Source organism: Urocampus carinirostris, chromosome 11, assembly GCF_059441175.1.
Source record: "Urocampus carinirostris isolate Australia breed hairy pipefish chromosome 11, RoL_Ucar_1.0, whole genome shotgun sequence".
NCBI classification, from domain to species: domain Eukaryota; kingdom Metazoa; phylum Chordata; class Actinopteri; order Syngnathiformes; family Syngnathidae; genus Urocampus; species Urocampus carinirostris.
This window is the reverse complement of record NC_142359.1, coordinates 20,314,271-20,338,484: the sequence shown is the minus strand read 5'-3', so window position 1 is coordinate 20,338,484 and position 24,214 is coordinate 20,314,271. Positions and strand designations below refer to the sequence as shown.

At 40.1% G+C, this 24,214-nt stretch overlaps 1 protein-coding gene across 1 annotated transcript; it reads left to right on the top strand.

Annotated features, from left to right (window-relative positions):
- Positions 1-701: 701 nt before the first annotated feature.
- ncaph2 (non-SMC condensin II complex, subunit H2) lies at positions 702-15,801 on the top strand. Its single transcript, XM_088347366.1, has 19 exons — positions 702-876; positions 2,695-2,822; positions 2,887-2,988; positions 4,500-4,561; positions 4,624-4,717; positions 4,789-4,845; positions 7,195-7,274; positions 7,744-7,865; positions 7,957-8,081; positions 8,156-8,212; positions 8,283-8,343; positions 10,651-10,752; positions 10,823-10,867; positions 10,946-11,104; positions 11,977-12,048; positions 12,113-12,156; positions 13,454-13,552; positions 13,624-13,773; positions 15,309-15,801. The coding sequence occupies exons 2-19, from the start codon at positions 2,715-2,717 to the stop codon at positions 15,480-15,482; spliced, it is 1,713 nt and encodes a 570-aa protein (XP_088203492.1). The 5' UTR covers positions 702-876; positions 2,695-2,714; the 3' UTR covers positions 15,483-15,801.
- Positions 15,802-24,214: the final 8,413 nt, after the last annotated feature.

Genomic DNA, 24,214 nt, shown 5'->3' with positions numbered 1-24,214 from the left:
TGGCTCTTGGGATCACTAGTAGACCAGCATTTTCAGAGCGAATGCTCCGGACCGGAACATAGGGAGAAATTAAATCTGAAAAGTCATTGCATGATTTTGTATTATACCGACAGAACCTTAAAATCACATCTTAATCTAACAGGGAACCAATGCAGGTTAGCTAAAATCGGGGTAATGTGATCAAACTTTCTTGTCTTAATTAAACGCCTCGCTGCAGTAGGGTGATTTTATAAAGTGTTGAATAGAATGCATTATATTCTTTAGGGAAGTAATTTAGTGTAGAACTGCCACTGTACACATAGGCAAAATGTTAGCAATAACTGGACATTATTTTATACATGAGACATAAATTGGGCGATAATAGAAGCCACTACAAAAGGCTTTGGTTTATCCATCACTGTTTTTGTGCTGTCTTGAACAAAACGGATATATACTTCCTTACAATAAAATCACAGCATTGTTGCGTGAACATTAAAACCGAATTGCACAAACAATCCAACGTGCAGGAAAACATGTTCATACAAACATGCCATGGAGAAACCGATAATTAACATAAAACTACCAAAATGTTTACATTCTGCATCACTGTCAAGCAATCCTCGATAACCGAGTCTCTGCGCATGCGTATGTCAAATCCCGCTGGGTCCTCCGAAAGCTGAAAACGGACGTTGCATGACGTCACTCCTACCGTGAAATATACATTAGATCTACATATGTATGGGTCGTCTACATTTCTGGTCTGTAGCGCGCTGATAGACAATTCATTCTTATGTAAATTCGTTCTTTTTGTCGCGTCGTGCCATTTTCCTGACTTGAACCGGAAGCAACCTTTTTGGGCGTAGAAGAAGATTTGCCCGGGAAGCTTGACTATTTACTGTAAGTTGTATGTCTTTTTTATGAAGTTTTATCTGGGAATTCGGCTGATATTTGGTCAAAATTAGGACTTTTTGAAAGTTTTTACATCTTTAAATGTGTGTAGGATAAGCAAGTTTTGATTTTGGGGGAATATTTGTTATATTAAGCTATACTGCTACTACTCGGTTTGTACAATTAATTTTCCGTCTTTTTTCCAGTGTTTTACTGGAAAAGTGGTGTCAAAGTCAAATAGACGGGGGCCCAAAAAGGACATTTTGCTTCAAGCCGAGGGCCAGACTGATCAGATGTTGAATATTTTAAAAATCACACATATAGTAAACCAGAGTGTACTTACTAAAAAAAACTAACAAATATATTATATTATCCTCAGTAGGGTCGCGGGGGGTGCTGGAGCCCATCACAGCTATCTTCGGGGAGTGGGCAGGGGACAGACAATTCGCTCTCTCATTCACACTTAGGGACAATTTGGACCAGCCATTTAACCTAACATGCATGTTTTTGGAATGTGGGAGGAAACCGGAGTATCCAGAGGAAACATGCAAACTCCACACAGGAGGTTGGATCTCATGACCTCAGAACTGTGCCGCACACGCGCTAACCACTGCGCCGCCGTGCTGCCCTGGCATGAACCTTTAAATTAATAAGTCAGTACTTCTCGGGCACCATCATAGTTTCTAGTAATGCAAAAGTGGGCTAAATGTATTTAGCAAATTTATTGAATAGCAGATGTATAACATTCACTCATCTGAAATATTTCTTTAAATATAGTCAAGTCATGTTTATTTGTATAGCCCTTAATCACAAAGAGTCTCAAAGGGCTACACAGATCAAAGACTGTTGCAAACTACAGACTATTATGACACCATCACCTGATCTAAAACATACATGAGGGCAAATAATACACGGATATTGTCAACATAAAATATAGGTTATTCATTATGCTTTATAATAGAAATGTGTTTTAAGCTTGGATTTAAACATTCCCAAATATAGATTGAAATAAACTGCAAAAATCTATTAACCAATAACAACACTTTCTTCAAGGAGAACCACTGTAGAGTGAAAAGAAGACGCGGCAATTCCTGATATACAATACAATAGTGCAGTGTTTTTAAACGTTTTTTGAGCCAGGGCATGTTCTTTACATTGGAAAAATTTTGCGGCACACCACTAACCAAAAATGTTATAGAATGATGCTGAACAGTATGTTTAATTACAATATAATTTATAGTAGCCCCAGTTTTTCTAGCACATACACTTGACAATGGCATAATATTTGCAGAAAATAAATCATGAATGTTTTATAAAATTTTTAAAATTTTAAAAAGTGACATAGGATAATTTCTCACGGCACACCTGACGATCTCTCATGGCACACTAGTGTGTCGCCGCACAGTGGTTGAAAATCACTGCAATGGTGAATCAAAATCATCTCTGGGGCTGTAGAAAACCCTCTCGCAGGTTACATCTGGCCCGCGGGCCTTGAATGTAGTCGCTGCCAGTTTGCATGGTTAAAATCCTCGTAAGGGTTATGAATGTGTAAATGGTTGGATAGAAAAATAAATGTTCTCGAGTGCTTAAAGTACAGGGTCTGTGTACTTGTTTTGCTACTTACTGAGAGTTAGGACATTTTAGCCAAGTGAGGACATTCGGCCGGACCACCCATTGCCGCATTGTGTTCTTGGGTTACGACTTTTGGTTTTAATTTTAGGCCTGATTTCATTAAGCTTGTGGTGGTTAATTTGGAGGAAATTAGTTATGTCTGTAAATGTCCTCCCAATGATTTATGTCCTAGCGTGCATATGTGTGTGTGGGTAGTGTCAGTTGGCCTTGCAGTCATGGAGCCCACCGAGAGACGATTTGCTCACCTGCTGCAGCCTATCAGAGAGCTGGCTAAAAACTGGGATGTGGACGTGGCGGCTGAGTTGGACGATTACCTGGAAGAGGTTAGTCATATTTATCCGTAAACAACCAACCATAACGGTAACGAGAAACATACTTGTGTTGCAGCTAGATGAGATGTACTTCTCACTGGATGGAGGAGAAACCCAAATGAAGTTTGTCGAGGCTGCACTCGTCATTCAAGGTTCTACGAACATCTATAGCAGGAAGGTGGGACGAAAGTCAAGATAGGGCATTTATTTTGATTTTAAACATTAAGTGCACTCAGGCAGTCATCAACATTTCATTAGAAAGCCTTTTATTCAATGAGAAAGAAACATTAGCACCAGTTCAAGTTCCCAGATTCCCCACAATAATTTTAACGAAGCAAAAAGACTATTGGCCTACAAACCGATTGAATATGCATACTAATTCATTCTAACACTACATCTACATAAAGGGAATAGTCTGACTGCGATCTAAAGTTTGTTTTTCTGAGCAATCTAAAATAATCGTTGACATGCAGGGAGACAAACTAATTAACCCGATTACATGGCGTTTGTAAGTATTCCGAAAACAAGGGTAAGGCAGGAGCGACGTCATTGCATAATAGATTTGGTTTGCCCATTAACTAAGGCATTTTCATATTCAAGTCACTCAGCAAATTCAGCAAAATACGGTGTTTTTTTTCTGTGCGCTCTAAAAGTCAGCTCTATTGCTGCGTTCTGTGTTGTTTACAAGATGTTATTGTCTGTGGCTTGCAAATAGCATAGGCCTACACCACATATGGATGGATACAATGGTGGCTTCAACTAAATTTAGTAAATAAAGGGTGGCATGCCCTCTCTGGTTCAGTGAGAAGATCCTGCTCCAAGTGGAGAAGTTTAAGTCCTTGGGTAGCAGTTTCTGCTATCATGTAGACTCTACATGCCTGGACCGATCTGTCGTGGTGAAGAAGGAGCCAAGTCTAAAAGCATAGCTCTCAATTGACCAGTCAATCTATGTTCCTACCCACACCTACAGTCAAGAACTGTGGGCCGTGAACAAGGGAACAAGATCCCAGATACAAGTGGCTGAAATGAGTAAACTTTGCAGGGTGTCCTTGGTCTCCATTAGAGATAAGATGAGAAGCTTGGTCTTCTAAGTGGGACTAACTGTAGAGCCGCTCCCCCTCCATGTTTAGGTAAGCTTGTTGAAAAGTTTCGAGCGTCTGGACACCTCACTCAGGAGATGCACTGTGAATGCCCCACCGGGAGGTGGCGGAGAAACCCCAGGACAGCCTGCAAAGAGCGTCTTTAAGCTGGTCCGGGAACGCCTTGGTATCCCGTCAGATGAGCTGGAAGAAGTGGCTGTGCCTAGGGAGTGCTGAGCTTTTCTTCTGAGCCTGCTGATTTTTTGTGTTTATAACCAAGTTGATGCGTCACCATGACTCCAGATGTTGCACCTCTCATGTAGCCTCTGTCATCGTCATCGGAGATTAGTCTGTGTGCCTTAAAAGACGAGTAAAAACGCACAAAATCGACTGGCATCTTAGATGTTACCTTTTAAAAATTAGATTGGCAATTAAAGAGTGAAAAAGATGATCACTTATAGTAATGATTTTAGACTCAAGTCCTCTGGGCGCTAGCCTGCATCTATTTATTGGTTACAAACTTACTCTGTACTGAATGTAATGAAGCTTAAGAATTTGTTAATGTGAAATGACCACCAGTAGTGTGCTAACACAAACACAATGCTTGCAGGTGGAGTTACTGCACAGTCTGGTCTACCAAACATTGGACTACATCAGAGACAGGAACAACAAGTGAGCACCACTGGGAACTCCACCTTAGAACTTTCTCTGATAGTTTTGTTTTCTGTTGACAGGAAAAGCAAAGAAGATGCAGCACACAAGAACAACACTGATGGCGCATCGATGTACCAGGGTGCTGATGATGATGATGATGATGATGACTCCACTGTAAGAGACTGAAAAGACACCGCACACATGCCAAAAGCTGGATTGTTTCTCACTTTTTGCCATTTTTGCAGTTTTGGGAGCTGGACCCCGATGTGTCAGACTGGATAGACAATCAAGAAACCGGCAAGGTCAATCAATCCAAATCTCTCTCTATTTTTTTCTCTCCCGCTGTAAAATTCATTCATATATAATTAATGTTTTCCGTGTTCAAATGTTTAAATTTACACTTATGCTCATTTTTATTAAGGGGAAACTGTTTCACTCACTAACCCCCCATGCAAAATTGTATTTACACTGTTTTGATACCAATTATTGGAAACATTCCTCCCATGCAAAATCTGAGAGATTTTAGTCAGCATACTTGCAGTTCCTATAAAATTGGATTCCAATATTTAAAAGCTCCTACTGATTTTCATTGAAGAGACTTAAGTGCAATTTCTATATGTATCTAGTTCCACATACAATATCTTATTGATCTATGGCAATGACAATTAAACTTTTTTTTAAAAAAAGAGTGCTTCCACCCGTTTTGGGCACATTACTGAAAAAAATAAAGTAGTTAGTTACAGTTACAAGCTACTTTATTGAAACAGTAATTGTGTTACCCCTCAGATTGCTGAAACCCAAATGTAGGAGTGGGACGATATGTTTTGGTCAGGATTCAATTGTACAGTATCATGATACTAAGGTGCCGATTTGATTTATATAAAAATTCTCAATAATTGCGATTTTACAAGTATTGCAATTGGATGCAATTGTTGATTGGGATTTAATTTTATTTCCTAAAAGACAAGGAACTTAAATTATACACTTCTGGGTCAATAAACCATGAACAATGCATCTCAAGTTTGTCAGTGACTCCGTAGTCTGACATTTATTCCAACAAAGACTGCAACAACATAACATGTACACCATGCAACAGGTTTACAGCCTCAAAATGTCATGAATTAAAACTTCAACATAACACAAACGTAGTCCTTTGATGGTTCTGCTTACAGTTAACACTGTTAGATGATAAAATCAGATAGAGCCTCTAACAAAAACACCAACACAATTGTAAGCTATCAAATGGAGAAAAAAGATCCTTCAAATTCAACATATGTTTTTCAAAACCCTGTGCTGCAGGTAAACATTGCTGTCCGAGGTGATGCTTTAAGTCAATAAAATACATTTCTGCAAAAAAGCATCTGAACTGTGAGCTTTAAAATTAAAGTTCATGATATTCAAGTTTTACAGAAAACTGGATTGCAGATAAACACCAACCTCCAAATTCCACTTCTGTTTGCTTTGCAGCATATTTATGTCCCGGGTATGATGTCACAAAAATCAATTCCGGGGAGAAATGTTGATTTCAAAAATTGCCAAAAATAAAATTACAAATATATGAAACCATTTTCTGTCCCACCCCTCCCAAAAAGTAGTGTTGTAACTAGTTACAAATTACCATAATTACTCACATTGAAGCTGAACCCCTTAAACTGATTTAAAATAGTCACATAGTAAAAGAAGAAGATGAAAATGTTTACACCAACCTTTAGAAACAGTCGAGCTTTCATATTTATTGGCTTGTGCAATCTTGAAAACTTGCAATCTTTGCAGTTTAGTTTCCCATGCATCTTGTCTTTAAACCCTTTGAATATTTCAATCTCGATTTCAGGGTAATGTCCAAGATGGGTTTTTTTCTTGTAAGCATGGCATATTGCAAATATAATTTTACAAATACAAAGACCAGAATCCTACACTTTTACATAATGCTAATATTCAACTACAATTTACTCAAGAGTGGGGATAGGACTTTAAAAAAAGTCAAACATTGTCGAAGAAACACTTTCAACCTAGAAATTCGGCTTTTAAATGCTAGTAGGAAAGATGTTTTCCAAATCTGAAAATTATTTTCCATTCTAAAATACAATTTTCATTATTTGGCAATTGTGGAATAGAATTCATAATTATTATTCACATGTATCTATTGTAACACTCCACTTATTGAAACATGAATATTTTGTTTGTTTGTTTGTTTGTACATGATTCAATTGTTTGTTTGTTTGTACATGATTCAAATTGAATCTTTTCTTCCGGCGCCGTCACGAATGGCAGCCACTCCAGCAGCTCCCGTGTTATTTTCAATTGTTCTCGATTGTTCTCAGCTCAGGGATGCTGCTGGAAATGTGAATTTCCCTTCGGGGATGAACAAAGTATCTATCTATCTATCTATCTATCTATCTATCTATCTATCTATCTATCTATCTATCTATCTAAATTGGTGAAAAATTGCTGGCAGTCAGCATACCTTTTTGAGAAATGCGAGTGACAAGATTTCACTCACCGTGTTTCAATATTATATGACCACACAGGAAACAAATATCTCACTCTTCCTTACAATTTATAGCAATCTCTTTCTCAATTTATAGTGTTTGGTCCAAATGGACCCCTAGTAATGTGAGCTGTGGATGACTGTGGCTGTTGTGTTTTTGTAGCCAGTGAAGGTGCCTCCTCTCCCCCCAGTGTCCTTGATTCTTCCACAAATTGGAGACAAGCACAAGTTTCCGCTCATCAGGTGGGTCACTGCAGTTTTTATATTATTATTTTTTTAGAAAAAAGAGCAGCAAGAATAGAAGTGGACAGGTTAGGGACACAAGGGAAGTTTATCTGCATACCAGCTCAGTAGCCTAGATGGTAAGGCGCCCGCTTTGAGACTGGGAGGTCGGTGGTTCGCGCCCCGGCCGAGTCATTCCTAAGACTTAAAAAGTGGTCGGCGGCGCCCTCTGTTGGCTGCGGCTGCATCGGCTCGCTACAACGGGTCAGGTGCAATCGACATTTCGTTCTGTGTACATTGTTACACAGAATGACAATACAAGGAAAATTATTATTATTATTATTATTATGAGGAGAAACTTTTAACTGAATACAATGCCTCAATATTCCTATGATAAGACTGTTGCACTTAAGCCCAATAGAAAGAGGCCATTGAAACTTAACCTCTCAAAGCTTTCACACGTGTTTATGTTTTTGCATGTGTTTGTCAGTGCTAAAGGAGAGGTGGTGTGTAGCCAAAAGGACTTCTACATGAATATCTTCCTGCCGGGACCTGAAGGTTTAATTAGTTTGATGCCCTCTTCACCAACCAGCACAGCTCAACACGAAGCTAGTAATGCCCCATGCATCATTTTGTAATATATATATATATATATATATATTGTGTTTTTACAAATCTGCGTGTCTGGGGGGGGGGGCGTCAGGTTTTGCTGATCTTTCGGTTAGCAGTCCTGAAATCATAGCAGACTGCCTTGGAGAGAACTTTCTTCCGGTGCACAGCGCCATGGAAGTGGAACAAGTGGTAGACGAGCACATCGAAAAGCAGCAGGTTGACACAGGAACACACTGCATCTGCCTATTTTCTGAAAGTGTACATGTGTTTACCTCATATGTCCCCTTCAGACTCGAAATCGGAAAGAGCAGCAGTGCTTCCCGAAGGATGCAGTGACGCCCCCCGTGGTACGGTCACCAAACTTTCGTGTCTTTTTCCCCACTGATTCATTTTGACAATGTTGGCTCCCTGTTTCAGAACATGTTAGTGTTACATGATCCATATGCCACACTGAAGGAGGACAAACCTTTCAAGTTAGGTATGCTTCGAAAGGAAATGTATACCCTATTTACACTAACTACGGAACAAATGCGGTCCATTCCATCCAGACGGTGCAAGTCAAAAGAAGTCATTTTTTTATAGCACCTAATCACGAACAGTCTCCAAGGACTGCAGAGGCCACACTTACAACAGTTTCTAATCTGAAACCTGCATGCGGGCAAGGAAGAACTCGAAAACCTCAGCATGACAAAAATAAGAATCCTTAAGAAGGGGCCATGCGAGAGGTAATCAAACTTCCAGGATGACCAGGCTGCAATAGATTTTGCATTACACAAAACATAGTCTTTATCAACAATAGACATAGGTAATAACTAAAATTGTTTGTAAAGTCCAAGACGGCGACGATGCAGCATTCCCATTAAAGACAGCTAGTCAATGCAGATGACATGTCTCAGGTCCAGGTGCTGGTCTTTGTACTCTTTCTGCTTTGTTCTTCCCTCCTCACTTTGCCACCAGCTAGTCAGTCGGTGAGGACAGGAAAGCAAAAGTACGAGGTCGGCATCAATCATAAGATATTGAACAGAAGTGTCCCTTAAGGGCGCTGCCATAATTCTAGATTTAAACACTTCCTCTGAATTTGCAGATCTTATCTCAGGCAGCAGAGAACGCTCTCGAGATTGCAGATTTCTTCTTGGCTCTTGGGCTCACGAGTAAACCAGCATTTTCTGAATAGAGGCTCCAAGCAGGAACATAGCAGGAAATTGATTTGAAAAGATAAGAAGGGGCAAGTTTTGGGATGTTCGTAACATCATCTTAAAGTCACATCTTAAGCAGACAGGGAGCCAGTGCTAGTTATCTAAAATCAGGGTAATCAAACTTTCTTGTCCTAGTCAAATTTCTTGCTGCCAAATTTTGGACTAACAAATAGTAGCTGTTCTGCATTTATATAGCGCTTTTCAAGTCAATGAAGACCTCCCAAAGCGCTTTTCAATTTACTTCACACTTACCCATTCACACACTCACTGATAGCTGTGATAGGCACCTAACTGCCTATTGCTGGCATTAGGGGTTTCATTTCTTGCCGGTAATCGAACCTGGGACCTCTCAAGATGAGCTCTCTACCTCTTAGGCTACTGCATTATTTTTGCTATCTACATGCACAACACCTGTAGATGGGGGTCCTTTGTGTATTTGTTGTGGCGCTCTCAAAGCTTTTATTTCTATGTGTGCGACCTTTTACTAACCTAAAAAATTTACATGAAGAAGAAAGAAAGTCAAATGTCGAATTTAGAGCAATCTGATATTACATATTAAAGCCGTTTGCAAAACTAAATGCATACAGTATTTGCAGGTGTGCATTAATACACGAGGTTTTACAGTATACGTCTGCATTTGAGCAATGATTGATAAATCGACAATCACCTCAGGCCTAGCAACATGAGGGTGTCAACACTTAGACCAAAGATGACATACCAAAATACATTTGATCTTATTTCATTATAACACTATTTTTACACACGTTGCCAGAAACTCTTATTTGCAAAGTGCATTCTGATAGGTTACACTGTCTCTCCCAACGGTTAAGCACAAATAAACACGGTAGCTCTTACTGTAGTCTCAATCTTATAGTCCCGTGCATGTTACAAATGAAAAGTATATGACAAAAGACAAATGTTGAGGGGTGTGCCTTATAATCCTGCAAGACATATAGTTCAGAAAATACAGTAATATCTACAAAGTGTTTTCTAAACCAGCAGAAAGCTTTTCAGAGGGCCTAACAATTCCAGCACAAACATATATAATTACCCAGGAAAAGACTCGCCATCAAAAATGTTACAAAGCTTATACAAATGGTTTTACTAGAAACGGTAATTCCCATTCAATGTTGTTTGACATAATTTTCATACATGAAGATATTAGCTCTTTGATTAATATTTGTGGAAATCCCTTTGTGATATTTTGTCAGCCTTTCTTGGTCAAAACAATAAAAGCATGAGTAAGAGATATCATAATCCTACAGTAATGTATTGTATGTTACAGAGCTCTCATACAATATATAGATTGCTTTCCTACTTGCAGGGTTTCCAGAATCTTAAAAGAATGGTTCTATAGAAATGAAGTCTAAAATTAATATTTGTGCAATTGCTCTGCGTTATTCTGACGACCACCTGTCTCATTCCCTCATCCACCCAAATGGAACAAATGTGTTGTTAATGGTAGTCTGTGGATTAGATGCTGTGTCTGTATGGTTACCTGACCTCATCCCTAGTTAGTGTGACGGAGGGAATAAGCAGTGAGTGCCTTTAGGTCAAGCTCACCTTAATTAGTATTTTTGTCACATCAGGAAAAACGTACAAGGTTCCTCCTGGTCTGGATGAAGACAACAACAAGAAGCGTCAGGCTGTACCGGAAGTGCAGGACTTCTGGACCTGGTTCAAGAAATTAGGTCAGACTAGGCTCCCTTTTTAAAACTTTTGTTGACTTTTTTCACAGTCTCACCTTACTTTTTGTTGCAGTTAATCCTTCTGAATACAAGCTCAGAAGAGGACCCGCAAACAGGGGTACTTCTAATGTGATGACATGCTATCTTAGTTTCCAGGCACATCAAATCCTAGCAAGTGAACTTTGTTCTCCAACAGATCTCAACTACATCTATCGGATTGCCCTCAAGAACAAGTTAAAGATCCTCAAAGAGATAAATGGGAAAGCGATCGGAGCTCACGTTATAGAAGACAATCTAATGGCAACGCTTCTGGAGCCGGAGGAGGACATAGGTGCAGAAGATGACAGACTTCCAGGTAGCACGCAGCCAAAAAATGCACATGTGGCAACTTTCTGTTAGGCAAAGGTGGAAAAGGCTACTATTACTATGTTTGATGCGAAGATTAAAAGGGAAATCACCACAGTCAAAATGCTTTGAAACAAAAGCTAGCACTTTAGTGAAAAACGTGCAAGTCAAATGACAACATTTAACATAAACAGTCTCACCTCAGTTATTGCGGTTGATGGGTAATGGATCTGGCGTTGATTTACAGGCTCGGCTGGAATAGCTTTTGAGAGTTGTTACATAGCCTAAGCGCAGTAGGCCAGACTTTTGACTCCTGATGCTGGCACAATGTCTTCCCGACCCGATAAGAATCCACGGAACACCCATTGGTGATCACCATTTCTTTGAGTTCTTCTGACTTTCCTCAAAACTTGAATTTATTGGTGAATTTCTTTTCAAAATAACGAGCCGCTGAAAGACTAGCTGTAGCCGTGCTTCACGGTTTGTTTTGGTTGGACGTATTGACTTGTGCGCCCTCCCACCCCAGCTGGTAAACTGACAGCATACGCCAGCCTATCACCATACACACACACACACACAAGCTACCCCCGTGTTAGGCTTTGCTGTGTGCTGTCTGCTACAGAACACAATGCACAATACGTTATTATCAATGACAATAAAGACAATTCAATTCAAAATGTGTGAAGCAGTGAACCAGCGATAACTGAAGCGCCCATTAGCTGGATGTCTTATATTACAGCAGAGTCAATTTTGTTTTGGTATATTAAAAAAATCTATTTCTTCCAAAATGGACACTTTTTGCATCAAGGTGTTGGATGAGAAAGATTAAATTGGGTACATTTTGGTTAAAATCCCCACTTTACTTCTATTTCAATTATGTAGTGGGTTTAGATGCAGACCAAGAAGAGCAGGACCCAGACGCTTGTGATGCGGGAGAGATTAGGATATCTCCAGGTGAGTCAAGATGCTTGTTGTAGAAATTAAGATTTCGATGAGTGATTTGTCAACTGTTTTGCAGAGGCTGAGCGGCTGAGTTACGAGGAGCTGGTGCACCTGCAAGTGGTAGGTTATGACCTCACACACCACATGAACCGGAAGTTAGAATTCCGCTTCTTGCCTTAAACACATAAGGCTAAGTCACCTAATGACTCCCGACGAAAGGTGTTGCGACACATCGGTTGGGTAGAACTATCGTCGCATCATTTACTGTACACAATTGCACGTGTGTGTATGGCAGCCGACCTCTGAGTAATTATAAGGCGGGGGAGAAAAAAAGAAAGCCATTACTTGATCTGTTTAGTTTATTAAGAACTAAAACCTCAATTGTGTTCTGGCCGAGCGCTGTCTCGCTGCCCTTTTTCATCATATTTGTGTTTATACATTCTTTTTATAACTTCAATTTTGTTATAGAAAGACAGGCGTGAGGGTCTTTGAGGGTACTTTTTTGTGCTTCCAAGTATTACTCTACAGACCTTCCCATCCATTTAACTTTGACATTTTGAGACGATATCCGTCAATTTTTTAACCTGTATTTAAGTCGCACTGGTGCTTGAAACCGTTAAAAATGTTTGAATTTTAGTGTTTTCTAGAGATGGAAAGTGCTTCAATTTTGGGTGATTTTTTTTGTAAATACTTGAAACTATTACCATGTTTCCGTAACAATTCTGCTTAAATTGACGCCAACGCTGCTCTCTGGTGGCTTTGTTATGCCATTGCATTTCTTTTTCCTTCATAAATAACTGCAGCTGGCATTATTTTGTACGGCATTGTCCTATGACACGTCATCGCCCCTTCCGGGATGCTCCCAAAAGGACTAGTGCGTGCTAACCCTAAACAGGACACTATGAAATATGTATTATTGCAGGGATTATGCATTAATTATTGAGCCATGCAAAATTCTAGTGGTAAATTCTTAGGTAAGAACTTCTAGCAACTCAAAATTGAAGCTACATATTACTCTCATTTTTACCCTGTATGGGGAGAGATTTGTCTCCAAAACAAATATATTTGTGATTCACTCAATATTCTTGAAAAATGCACATGCAAGATTAAAACAGTCATATGTAAATTGCAGATATATTCGTGGCTCTGCAAAATACATGAATAAAATCAGATTTTTTCTTTTAATGGAACGCGAGAAACTGAAAAATCGGCTTTGAAAGTCCGTAAATAGTGCTCGGATTTGGCCCTACAAAATGTGTACAAACCCTGTAGTCGTGTGAGATTGATGATATTGCCTCATGAAATATTGTATTGTAATATTTGTGCTGTTGTGTTCATTCGTCACGTTTCAATGACTACATTTATCCTTGAATTCTAAACATGAATTCCGCAAATTAAAATATGCTTCTGTGTTCAGGAGCAGATGGCGAGTAATTGCCGCAACAACGAGCAGCAGGTCGCGTCCCTGCGCATCGAAGAGTGGAAGGACAAACTCCGTCCGAAGCTCTTGCAACAGGTAAACGGCCCGATTGGCACTTGCGTCGCATGCTATTCTTAATCCTGCCTGACGCCATTTTGCCACTGCAGGAAGAGCGTCCATTGTTCGACATCCATGAGTACGGCAATAAAATTGTATCGGGGTTTGACACTGTGGGCCAGCGTCGCACCTTCGCGTCCATCGTGCAAGGCTTGGACAGCTTTGAAGCTAGCAGGTTTCTCCTGGCATCTCTCCACCTGGTAAGTGTGTTGTTACGGTCAGTGTTGGGCGTGTTACTGAAAAATAGTAACAATTTATTGCTACTTCATTGATAAATTAACTGATTACTGACACGAAAAATTAGCACGTTACTCTGAAAGGACCTATGCTCTCATAGAAGCCAAGCTCCTACAAGTGCTTTAAAACATACACCTAATAAAAGAAATGGAAGAAAACTCATACATCAACCTATAGAAGCAGTGAACCTTTCATATTTCTGTGCTTGTGCAACCTTGAAAGCTTGCAAACAAACACTTAGCTGAGACACTTCATATCCATTTTTGCCTCTGGGCTTCAAACTAGAAGTTAGATCAGGCCTAAAACAATTTAGCTTGAATAGAATAGAATATACCTTTATTGTTATTTTTACAACATGGGTTGAATATATTGTGACAACGAAATTGGACGTGGCACTCCAGGTCCACATTTTACAGTGAGGATATAGAAAACAAAGAAGATAAAGGAACAAAAGGAGATGTACTGTCCTTGTTGCAGGCTTTGTTTTCCTCCGGAGGGGGGTGTATGAGGGCGTGAAGGACAGACAGAGATGGCTGGATCCAACTAGATGTTTAATCTTACTTTACACACGGTCCAGTGTTTTTTCCCTTGGTTGCTCAATCCACGTATTGAGCCAGGCTTGCGCGTATTAAAGCCGGACCCAGGTGAAGCCTGACCAATTTACTTGATTTGCACAAATTAAAGCTAGTCTTTTGCAACAAAATCCAAGTTAAACTGGGTGAACAATCCAAAAAAAAGAATGGGGGACGGAACGTAATGTTCGAAATTTTTGGCCCGCTCCAAATTTCGGTTCGGGTTTGGGTTTAATACCTTACTTCTTCAAACCACTTGAAGATCTCCTATTTCAGGGTACTTTTCAAGACATTTTATTTTTTTCTTCAGGCGTGTATTGCTCAAATAATTTTTACAAATAAAATGACCAAAATTCAGCACACTTTTACCATAATTTATGTGCTTGCGGTGGTTTGTTGTTCCTGTATAATTCGCGCCTGTTTAGAATCTCGTCCGCTTCATAAAGACTTTGCTAGTTGGCAACAGTATAGAGACCGGTTTTGTCTGACACTTAATTTCTCGTCCCAGCCCCATAATAACATATTTTGGTATCATGACCAAAAAAATTGTGTGATGATGAGATGAAACTTAATGCCTTTTCATGTGTCATCTTTATAACTAATGGTCTAGTGCAGTGTTTTTCAACCTTTTTATGAGCCAGGGCTCGTTTTTTACGTTGAAAAAATCTCACAGCACACCACTTACCAAAAATGTTATAAGATGACACTGAATGTATGTTTAATTACAATATACTTTATAACACCCCCAGTTTTTACAGCACAGACACCGTCCCCGTTGCATCTAATGCCAAGCTATTGTATGCAATTGTGATCAGTGATATATTCTGACTGAACAATCAATGTGCACTTTGATATACAGTAGTTGTGTTCCGTTGTAACACGTTAGTCCAAACATTGGTCACGGTTAGGTCACGCATGTGTTTCAGGCCAACGACAACATGGTGGCCGTGGACAGCGCTGCACGTCTAGAGGAGAGGATCGACTCGTTGGGCTTGACACTGCTCAGCAACGTTCGATCAGTCCCTGCTCTTCCCTCTTCTGGCGATAATGAGTTCCCATCTGGCCTTGACACTTTGAGAGTTGTTCAGATAAAATGTTAAAAATAAGCAGCAGACTTCACATAATTCATGTGTTTTAAAACCAAATGCCATATTTTTAGCACCTGTTCTCTTTGGAAATGATTCCTCTGACCCTCTTGCAAAGTTGTGAAGTTTAAGTTTTGGCCAGAAGTGCACTGCCACTTGTTTTTTGTAAAGGAATATGGTTTTCAGTAGTTCCTCCCCCAAAAACTATTTAACAGATAAGTTGATGAAAAAATTCTTTATTGTGGATCAAATACATTAGCTAATAAAGTGTTTAAATTGTGATTGTAGTTTTATTTCTGTGTATACTGCGCACCCCTAATTTTTTATTAAAAATCTGTTTGAAATTTTGTTTCACTTCTTTTTGGCTCAAACTAAGTATTGTGACAGTCGTTGAATATGTGCAACCATGATTAAAAATCCCATCATTCCCACAAATTATCATCCCATGGGCCGCAGTTGGCCCGCGGGCTGCAAGTTTAAGAACATTCTTTACAAGTCATCGCTGCCATGTACTAATATCCTCATAAGACAATACTTAACCCAAATAAAACAAAACCAAAATGAAATTCATTGTAAATTTTTCGTAGGTGCATGTCCACTGTGAGTGAGAAACTAAAAAAGAAAAATCCAGAAATCACAATGCACGATCTTTTAGCAATTTATTTTTGTGATACAGCTGCAAATAGGTATTTGAAAACCTGTGTATCATCTAGAATTCTGACCCTGAAAGATCTGTTACTCTGCCCTTTAGAAGTCCACCTACACTTCATGTATCATCCTGAATCAGATGCACCTGTTTGAGGTCCTTAGCTGCATAAAGACACCTGTCCACTCCATACAATAAGTAAGACTTTAATTTGTAACATGGCGAAGACAGAAGAGCTGTTGAAAGACACCAGAGAGAAAATTGTACACCTCCACAAGGCTGGAAAGGGCTACGGAACTATTGTCAAACAGCTTGGTGAAAAAAGGTCCACGGTTGGGACAATCATTAGAAAATGGAAGAAGCTAAACATGAGGGCCAATCTCAATCGAAGTGGAACCCCATGCAAGATATCACCTCGTGGGGTCTCGATGATTGTAAGAAAGGTGAGGAATCAGCCTGGAACGACACGACAGGAGTTGGTCAATGACCTGAAAAGAGCTTGGACCAAGGTTACTGTAGTTAATACACGGAGACATGATTAGAAATCATGCATGGCATGAAAGGTTCCCCTGCTGAAACCAGCACATGTCAAGGCCCGTGATAAGTTTGCATATTGCCGTTTGGATGATACAGAGGAGTCATGGGAGAAAGTTTTGAGGTCAGATGTGAGCAAAAGAGGTTTTTGGTCATAATTCCACTGAGTGTGTTGGGAGGAAGAAGAACACCATCCCCACTGTGAAGCATGGGGGTGCTTCTACTGCACATGGGACAGGATGAGTGCACTGCATCAAAGAGAGGATGACTGGGGCCATGTATTGTAAGATTTTGCAGAATAACCTTCCCTCGGTCAGAGCATTGAAAATGGGTCGTGGGCAGTGTTCCCTCTAAGCTGCGAGCGTGTGCAAGAAAATCTAGCCAGCGCACAAAAATGAGGGCTCAAAATTACATATTAAGAAGTGACTTAAGTCAAAGTTACAGTGCATGAAGGTAAAAATACACGGGTTTCCCTGACGTTGTGTCCTAAATGCGAACGAAGTTGAGTAAAGTTAGTAGAGTATGTCAAGAACCGGCTTCTTCGGCTCAGCTCACTAAAAAGGAACCGGCTCTTTCGGGTCCTAAACGGCTCTTCAGGTTGTTTTTGCTTCTTTAATCCCAACATGACCAAATATTATGTCAAATTATGCACAAATTGACTTAAAAGAACAAAAAAGAAAAAAATACCAACATAAAAAAGAAGGAAAACTTTAGAATAAAAGCCAGAAAAAAAGAAAAGAAAGAAATGTAGGAAAAAAGTAAATAGAGAACAAAAAGAAAAAAGTAACAGCTTAAAAAAAAAACTAAATGAGATTTTTTTTAAAGGAATTAAAAAAAAGTAGAAAAAAAACACAGAAAAAAGAATAAAAAGTTTGTGTTGCATTCAAATAATTTCCAATTATATCAAGTGAATCTTGTTGCCAACATTGTATTTCCACTAATACATGTGATTAAGTACAGTTCTGTATCTTACAACCTACTAAATAGGCCCCCAAAAATGTTAATATTATGCAACAAAATATATCAGGAAGTAAAAAGAAATGGATATCTTGTGAAAGAATTGTAAGAACAAACGACGTTTGTAGGCCGTACAACGTTTGCAATCGTACATGAGTCAATTCATTCAAAAGAGAAAAATTATTTTGCATTGCCGGAAACTCAGCAAAATGTCAAGTTTTGGACATGTTTGATAATGAATTATCTTGCCACACTTGGGATTATGGTGGCTCACTGTTGTTTCAAGCATTGCTCACCGAATTTGTGTTAACGCTCAGACCCGTGGAAAATTAGAGAGAACATTGGTCGTGGGTAAGTCTTTCAACACGACAACGACCCAAGGCACATAGCCAGGAAAACCAAGGAGTGGCTCCGTAAGAACCATATCAAGGTTCTAGCATAGCCCAGACCTGAACCCAATCGAAAATCTTAGGAGGGAGCTCAAACTTCGTGTTTCTCAGCGACAGCCCAGAAACCTGACCGATCTAGAGAAGATCTGTGTCGAGATCCCTGCTGCAGTGTGTGCAAACCTGATTAGCGCAATGTGCTACAAATTTGATATGCGTTTATAAAACAAGTTACGGCGCGGCTACATTATTATTATTACTACCAGGTTGTATTTACTTATATCGTATGAGTGACGAATGAATACTTTTGTGTCTGATGCATACTTTTTGTTGACGTCAAGTACTTCCTTGTATGCATAAAAGTGTCTCGCGCTGTTTGTTTATCTCATGCCGCTGTTATGAAAGAGAATCCTCCTTTTTTCGTGTGTCTGGGTCAAAACCAAAAAACAAAGCACCGCTTAACAAAACAAGCCTTGCCTGGTTTCTCTTGTTCCTTTTAGCTAAATTTAACCTTTTAACTAACATAACACCACTTGGAAGAACAAATAGGGACGGTTGAGCTTCATAGAACAACATACATGTAAAACTTTCCACCCATTGCCTCGGATTCTTGCCTTACTCGCAGCGGTGTACAGTGGAACCTCGCTAGTTCGCGGTTCCACTTTTGCGGGTTCAGAGCTTCGCGAGTCTAAAAAATATACCTTACCTTCTCAATAAAAGCATTTATTGACTTGACGCCATTGAGCGCGAGCTTATGTCAACTGAGGACAAAATGTGGACACTCTTATTGTGAAGGGGAGGGGGAGGCCCTGAGACAATGCTTAGTCATTGCTGCTTCGCTCACCCCCCCCCTCCTTCAACTCATCCCACCTCACCCCTTTCTTATGTGGCGCTCAGTTTATTAAGGATGGAACTCGGCAACGTAAGTATATTCTCTTCCGTCACATTTCATCTCAAGTTTGACTTTATTATACCAAAAGCGAGCGGTTGTTTGTACTACCTAAACACAGCTAATTGTGTGTGGTTTTGTGTATTTGTTGTCAAAGCTGTTCGATGCCGCTAGCTAAACTATGTTGTAATTGTCAGAAGGGAGCTCTTTCACTTTCATTAAAATGAACACAGACCATTTTTTTAACTGTTGTTTCTCAAAACGCTTCACAAACACTCATCAAATATCACAGTTTCACTGTTTTTATTTTCATTATGTAACCGGTAGTGTTAACAAGCGAAATAAAGCGAAATAGCTGCATGTGGTTGAGAGCGTGTCACGGAATGGAGTGGAAGGGGTGACCGGACCAGAACGGAGGCAGGAGGCAGGAAGGGAGAACTCAATTGCGTGACGATCCAAAACTTTTATTTATCAAAATAAAAGTGGTCCATAACTCAGGGACAAGACAGAACAAACAGGTTTTAACAAAACGTGCAAACACAGGCTTCTTCCAACTCAACAAAACAGGACAAGGCATAACAGAACGGACAATGTGTATATAATGAGCCAGCACCCGCAAAGCCCACAATCCAGCCTTAAAAAGCAGACACGCGATTAGTTGAACTGCTTCAGCTGGTGCCCAGGGGGCGGGGCAGACCAACAACATATTTTACAGTTGTTTTTTTTTTGTTATAACATGAATTTTACTCTCTCTCTCTCTACCTGTATTCTATATGGTGTACTGTATACAGGGGGGGTATACTGTATACCTGTATACGTTTTTTTAAGCATTTTTGAAGGGGCGCCGCTACTTCGCGGATTTTGTTTTCGCGGGTGGTCTTGGTCCCATTAACCGCGAAAACCGAGGGATTACTGTAGTTGTACTGTCGTTAAACCAGTGGTTCTTAACCCTGTTGGAGACACTGAACCCTACCAGTTTCAAATCCACTTTTACAGAATTCTATTCTATTAAAAATATTGTAATGTCTGTTACTTTTGTAGCTGTTGTTTGTGTTCACTCATGGACCCTTTAAGTTAGGACGTGTCACGAGGGAAGGGGGAGACGACAGATGCGTAAGGTTTGTGTATTGAAGTCAGTCTTTGTGTGCACGTGAACGGTGTGAGTTACGACCAACAGTAGCCTTTGGGTAAATGTTTATACCTCTTGTTATTTTGTTATTACATCGCCAGCAAGACTTAATCAGCGACTGAGTGCATCATTGATAACATCAATGGGCATTACAGTATGATTCAAGAGTCAAATCACATAGTTTTGCAAAAAATGAACTGTACAGAACAAAACCAACATATTGCATGAACTCACTCATCTTGAGTTAATCTTGTATTTTTATCATTTTAATAATCGTAATATTCTTTTATGTACACATGTATATATATATATATATATATATATATATATATATATATATATATATAGTTTTATTACGCTGGCAACTGTGTGAACGGCAAAGTAAGAAGTTCATTGTAAAGGGTTCTTCGTGGTTCTTTACTGCGCATATGACAACACTGCCTCTAGACGTGCAGCGCTGTCCACACTTTAAAATCTTGAATCTCACAAATCACAGAACTGCTGTCATGATTTGCCCATTGCCCTCACCTGTGCTCGCTCGTTTCCTGATTGGTTCCCCTCCTATTTGAACTCAACACTCTCATTCACTCCTGGTCATTCTGTCAGCGAACCTCCGCACATGCAAGGCAAGCACTGTTTGACACTGGCTCCTGTATGTCCCATTTTGTCCTGTATCCTGCTCGTCTCCTGCTACCTGATTCCTTCCTCAGACCACGCTCCGATTAACCGTCCCGGCTGCCCGACTTGTTTCCCTCCACTGATCACACTCCGATCTCCCGTCCTGGCTGCTCGACTCGTTCCCGTCCTCGCTCCGATCTTGTGTGCTTCCTGCTTCTCCTGCCCGGCGAGCACCTGATCGATGGTGTTTGTTTTCCCGTGCCTGACTTCTCCACTTCTTTAACAAAGCTTGGTGTGAAACGTTACGCGTTTGGGTCTAGAAATCTTAGACGTGGTTAACAACTGTAAATACAAAACGTCTACGGATTGTTTTGACATCGATATGGTACTAGTTAAGCAAATTATAAATAGCATTGTGAAACCATTGACCTACATCTGTAATCTATCATTTCTAACAGGCAAATTTCCAAATCAAATGAAAATAGCAAAAAACTTACCAATATACAAAAATGGAAACAAGCACATTTTTACAAACTATAGACCGGTATCTCTGCTTCCTCAGTTCTCTAAAATATTAGAAAGACTTAGACTAGAACAATTTGTAGATAAACATAAATTGATTAATGAAAGTCAATATGGTTTTAGAGCAAACAGATCAGCAACAATGGCAATTATAGATGCAGTAGAAGAAATCACCCATAGTATAGAAAAGAAGAGATACGCAGTCGGGGTATTTATTGACTCAAAAAAGCATTTGATACCATTAATCATAATATACTAACAAAAAAAATGGAAAGATATGGCATCAGGGGAGTGGCTTTGCAATGGATTCAAAGTTATTTGACTGGGAGGAAGCAATATGTAAAAATGTGATCTGTTGTGGAGTACCACAGGGTTCTATCCTGGGACCAAAGTAATTGAATTTATATATTAACGATATTTTTAATGTTTCAGGCCTGAGCTCAATTTTGAGCTTCATGGCAAAGACTGTGAATACTTATGTAAATGTGATTTCTTAGTTTTCTATTTTTAATAAATTCATAAAAAGCAGCACGGCAGCGCAGTGGTTAGCGCTTGTGCGGCACAGTTCATGTCATGGGAACCTGTTGTGGGTTCAAATCCAGCTCCGGACTTCCTGTGCGGAGTTTGTATGTTCTCCCCGTGCTTGCGTGGGTTTCCTCCGGGGACTCCGGTTTCCTCCCACATTCCAAAAACATGCATTTCAGGTGAATTGGCCGGTCTAAATTGTCCCTAGGTGTGAATGAGCGAATGAGTTGTCTGTCCCTGTGTGCCCTGCGATTGGCTGGCAACCAGTTCAGGGTGTCCCCTGCCCACTGTCCGGAGATGGCTGGGATGGGCTCCAGCCCCCCCGCGACCCTAATGAGGATAAGCGGTACGGCGGATGAGATGAGATGAAAAAAAGTAAAAAAAAAAAAAAACTTTTTCACATTGTCATAATGGAGTATTTTGTGTAGAATTTTGAGGTAAGAGATTAAATTAATACAATTTGAAATGAGGCTGTAACATAACAAAATGTGGAAAAAGAGAAGCGCTGTGAATACTTTCCGGATGCACTGTAGACCCATCATTGACAAAAAAAACCAACAACCTAAACTACATTGCCCTGTTGGAGAATATCTTCCATGTTCAAGTCATTCTTCAGAGTCCAGTCTTCATTGTTCGTAAGTGGTGCCTTTATTTTCCATATAGTCTATCCATTTTCCCCATTTGTCCATGAATTGGGTTTCCTGTATTCTTTTTCAAAACATGGTCCTCTCATGACTAATATTTCCTCCACAGTGCACACCGACTGAATCTTGTTTGTGCCATAATTGTCAGGACCAGAACGGAAACAGGACCCACTTGAGTGACGTTTACCACAAGTTTTATTGAAAGAGAGCGGAAGGGCTGCGCCCACGACCTGGTGTTTGCTGGACACGGGAAGCAAGTCACTTTCATACTCGGATTGTGATCCGAACACGGAAGTGGATCTTCCGTAGCGAGCGATGGCTGTGTCAGGGGCGGAAAACTGGTCGGTAGACGGGACTGGGAGAGCAAGACGTGGTCAGGGTCATAAACGAGTCGTAAGCCAGAACGGTAGAGTAGACGTAGTCGGAACCAAAAGGGGTCGTAAGTCGGGACGGGAGAGCAGCTGGGTTGGGATCAAAACAGGTCGTAGCTGGAGACAAACAGGACCAAAAACGGGACAGGTGGCAGTCAGGGTAAAAAAAAGGCTTGCATTGAAAAACAGAGGTTCGCAGACCGACTGACAACAGGGGATTGACAGGACAGGATTCAAATAGTGACAGGGAGCCAATCAGAACCCGCGGCGGTTGGCGCCAAATGAGCGGGCACAGGTGAACCGCATCGGTTATCATGACAATAATCTTGTTTTTACTTTTATTGCTGGCTGTCAGTAAAATTTTAACCAGGCACTCATCCTTTCTCTGTAATATTTATTTTGTTAGATGAATGTTTTAGGTATTCCATATCCAAATATTTTCTCTAAAACAAACAATAATTTCTCCCACTAATCTTGAATTCTTAGGCAATATGCATGTGGTCAACCTCTAACTCTCCACATGTTCTTGAGCATGGTTGTTGAACCTGGGAAAAACCTCTCCTAATTTTGGGGGTGATAGAACCTCGCGACATTCTTTTGGTTGAATTCTCTCAGATTCTGGGAGTTAGTGGATGCGCTGTGTTTTACAAAACCTTCCTCTACGCACTCTTTGTTATTTTTGAATCTATCTCGTTTTCCCATTTTCTTTTAATATACAGTGATGAATGCCCGCTAAATGTCATCAAAAATTCATACATATTGGAAATTGCTTTAAACATTTAACCTATATATGTAACCGCGGTGTACTGGTCCCACCAAAGATCCACATTCACGCTGGACTGGATGATGAGGTTTTTATTACAGTTACTGCAAATGAATGAGTCACAACATTAGCTTTTCTGCTGGCTTTGATCTCTTTGATCTCTACAAGAGGAATTAACATTTTAGTAAAACAGAAACAAAACGAACAAAAATCTAAACAGCTTGACAATATCAATCACATTACTGTGCATGTTGAGAGATTTGTCAGCTGGGGTTATAATGTTTAAAATCAACTTCTTTAGTGGAGCACCAAAAGATGTGTCCTCTCCAGTAGCAGTTCTCTCTGAATACTGCCAACAAACCCTGCCTCCCGGTCACATGTCAGAAGCCAAAACCAAACCCCACCCCATACCAGCCGGTGGCACTGTTGGACTCATCATTGCAGGACACATTACAAAAACTATACACATATTTCAGCAGGAATTTCAATAAAACAAAAGTTATTATTACACCCGTTACATATAGGATCTTTCAAAAATGTTTATGACCTTATGAGTTGTCCCGAGTTTGATTTGTTTGTGAAAGTCGTCGTTTAATTCAAGTTAACGATAATAGTCACTTCCCTAGAACCCGATTTTTTTTTTGTCTGTCACGATTGCCATGGCACCCAATTGGCCCCGCCCGTGTGGCGCCAGCTGTGGCTCGTTGACAGATTGGCTTCCCTTCTATTTAAGCTCAGTGCTCTCACTCACCCTTTGTCAGTC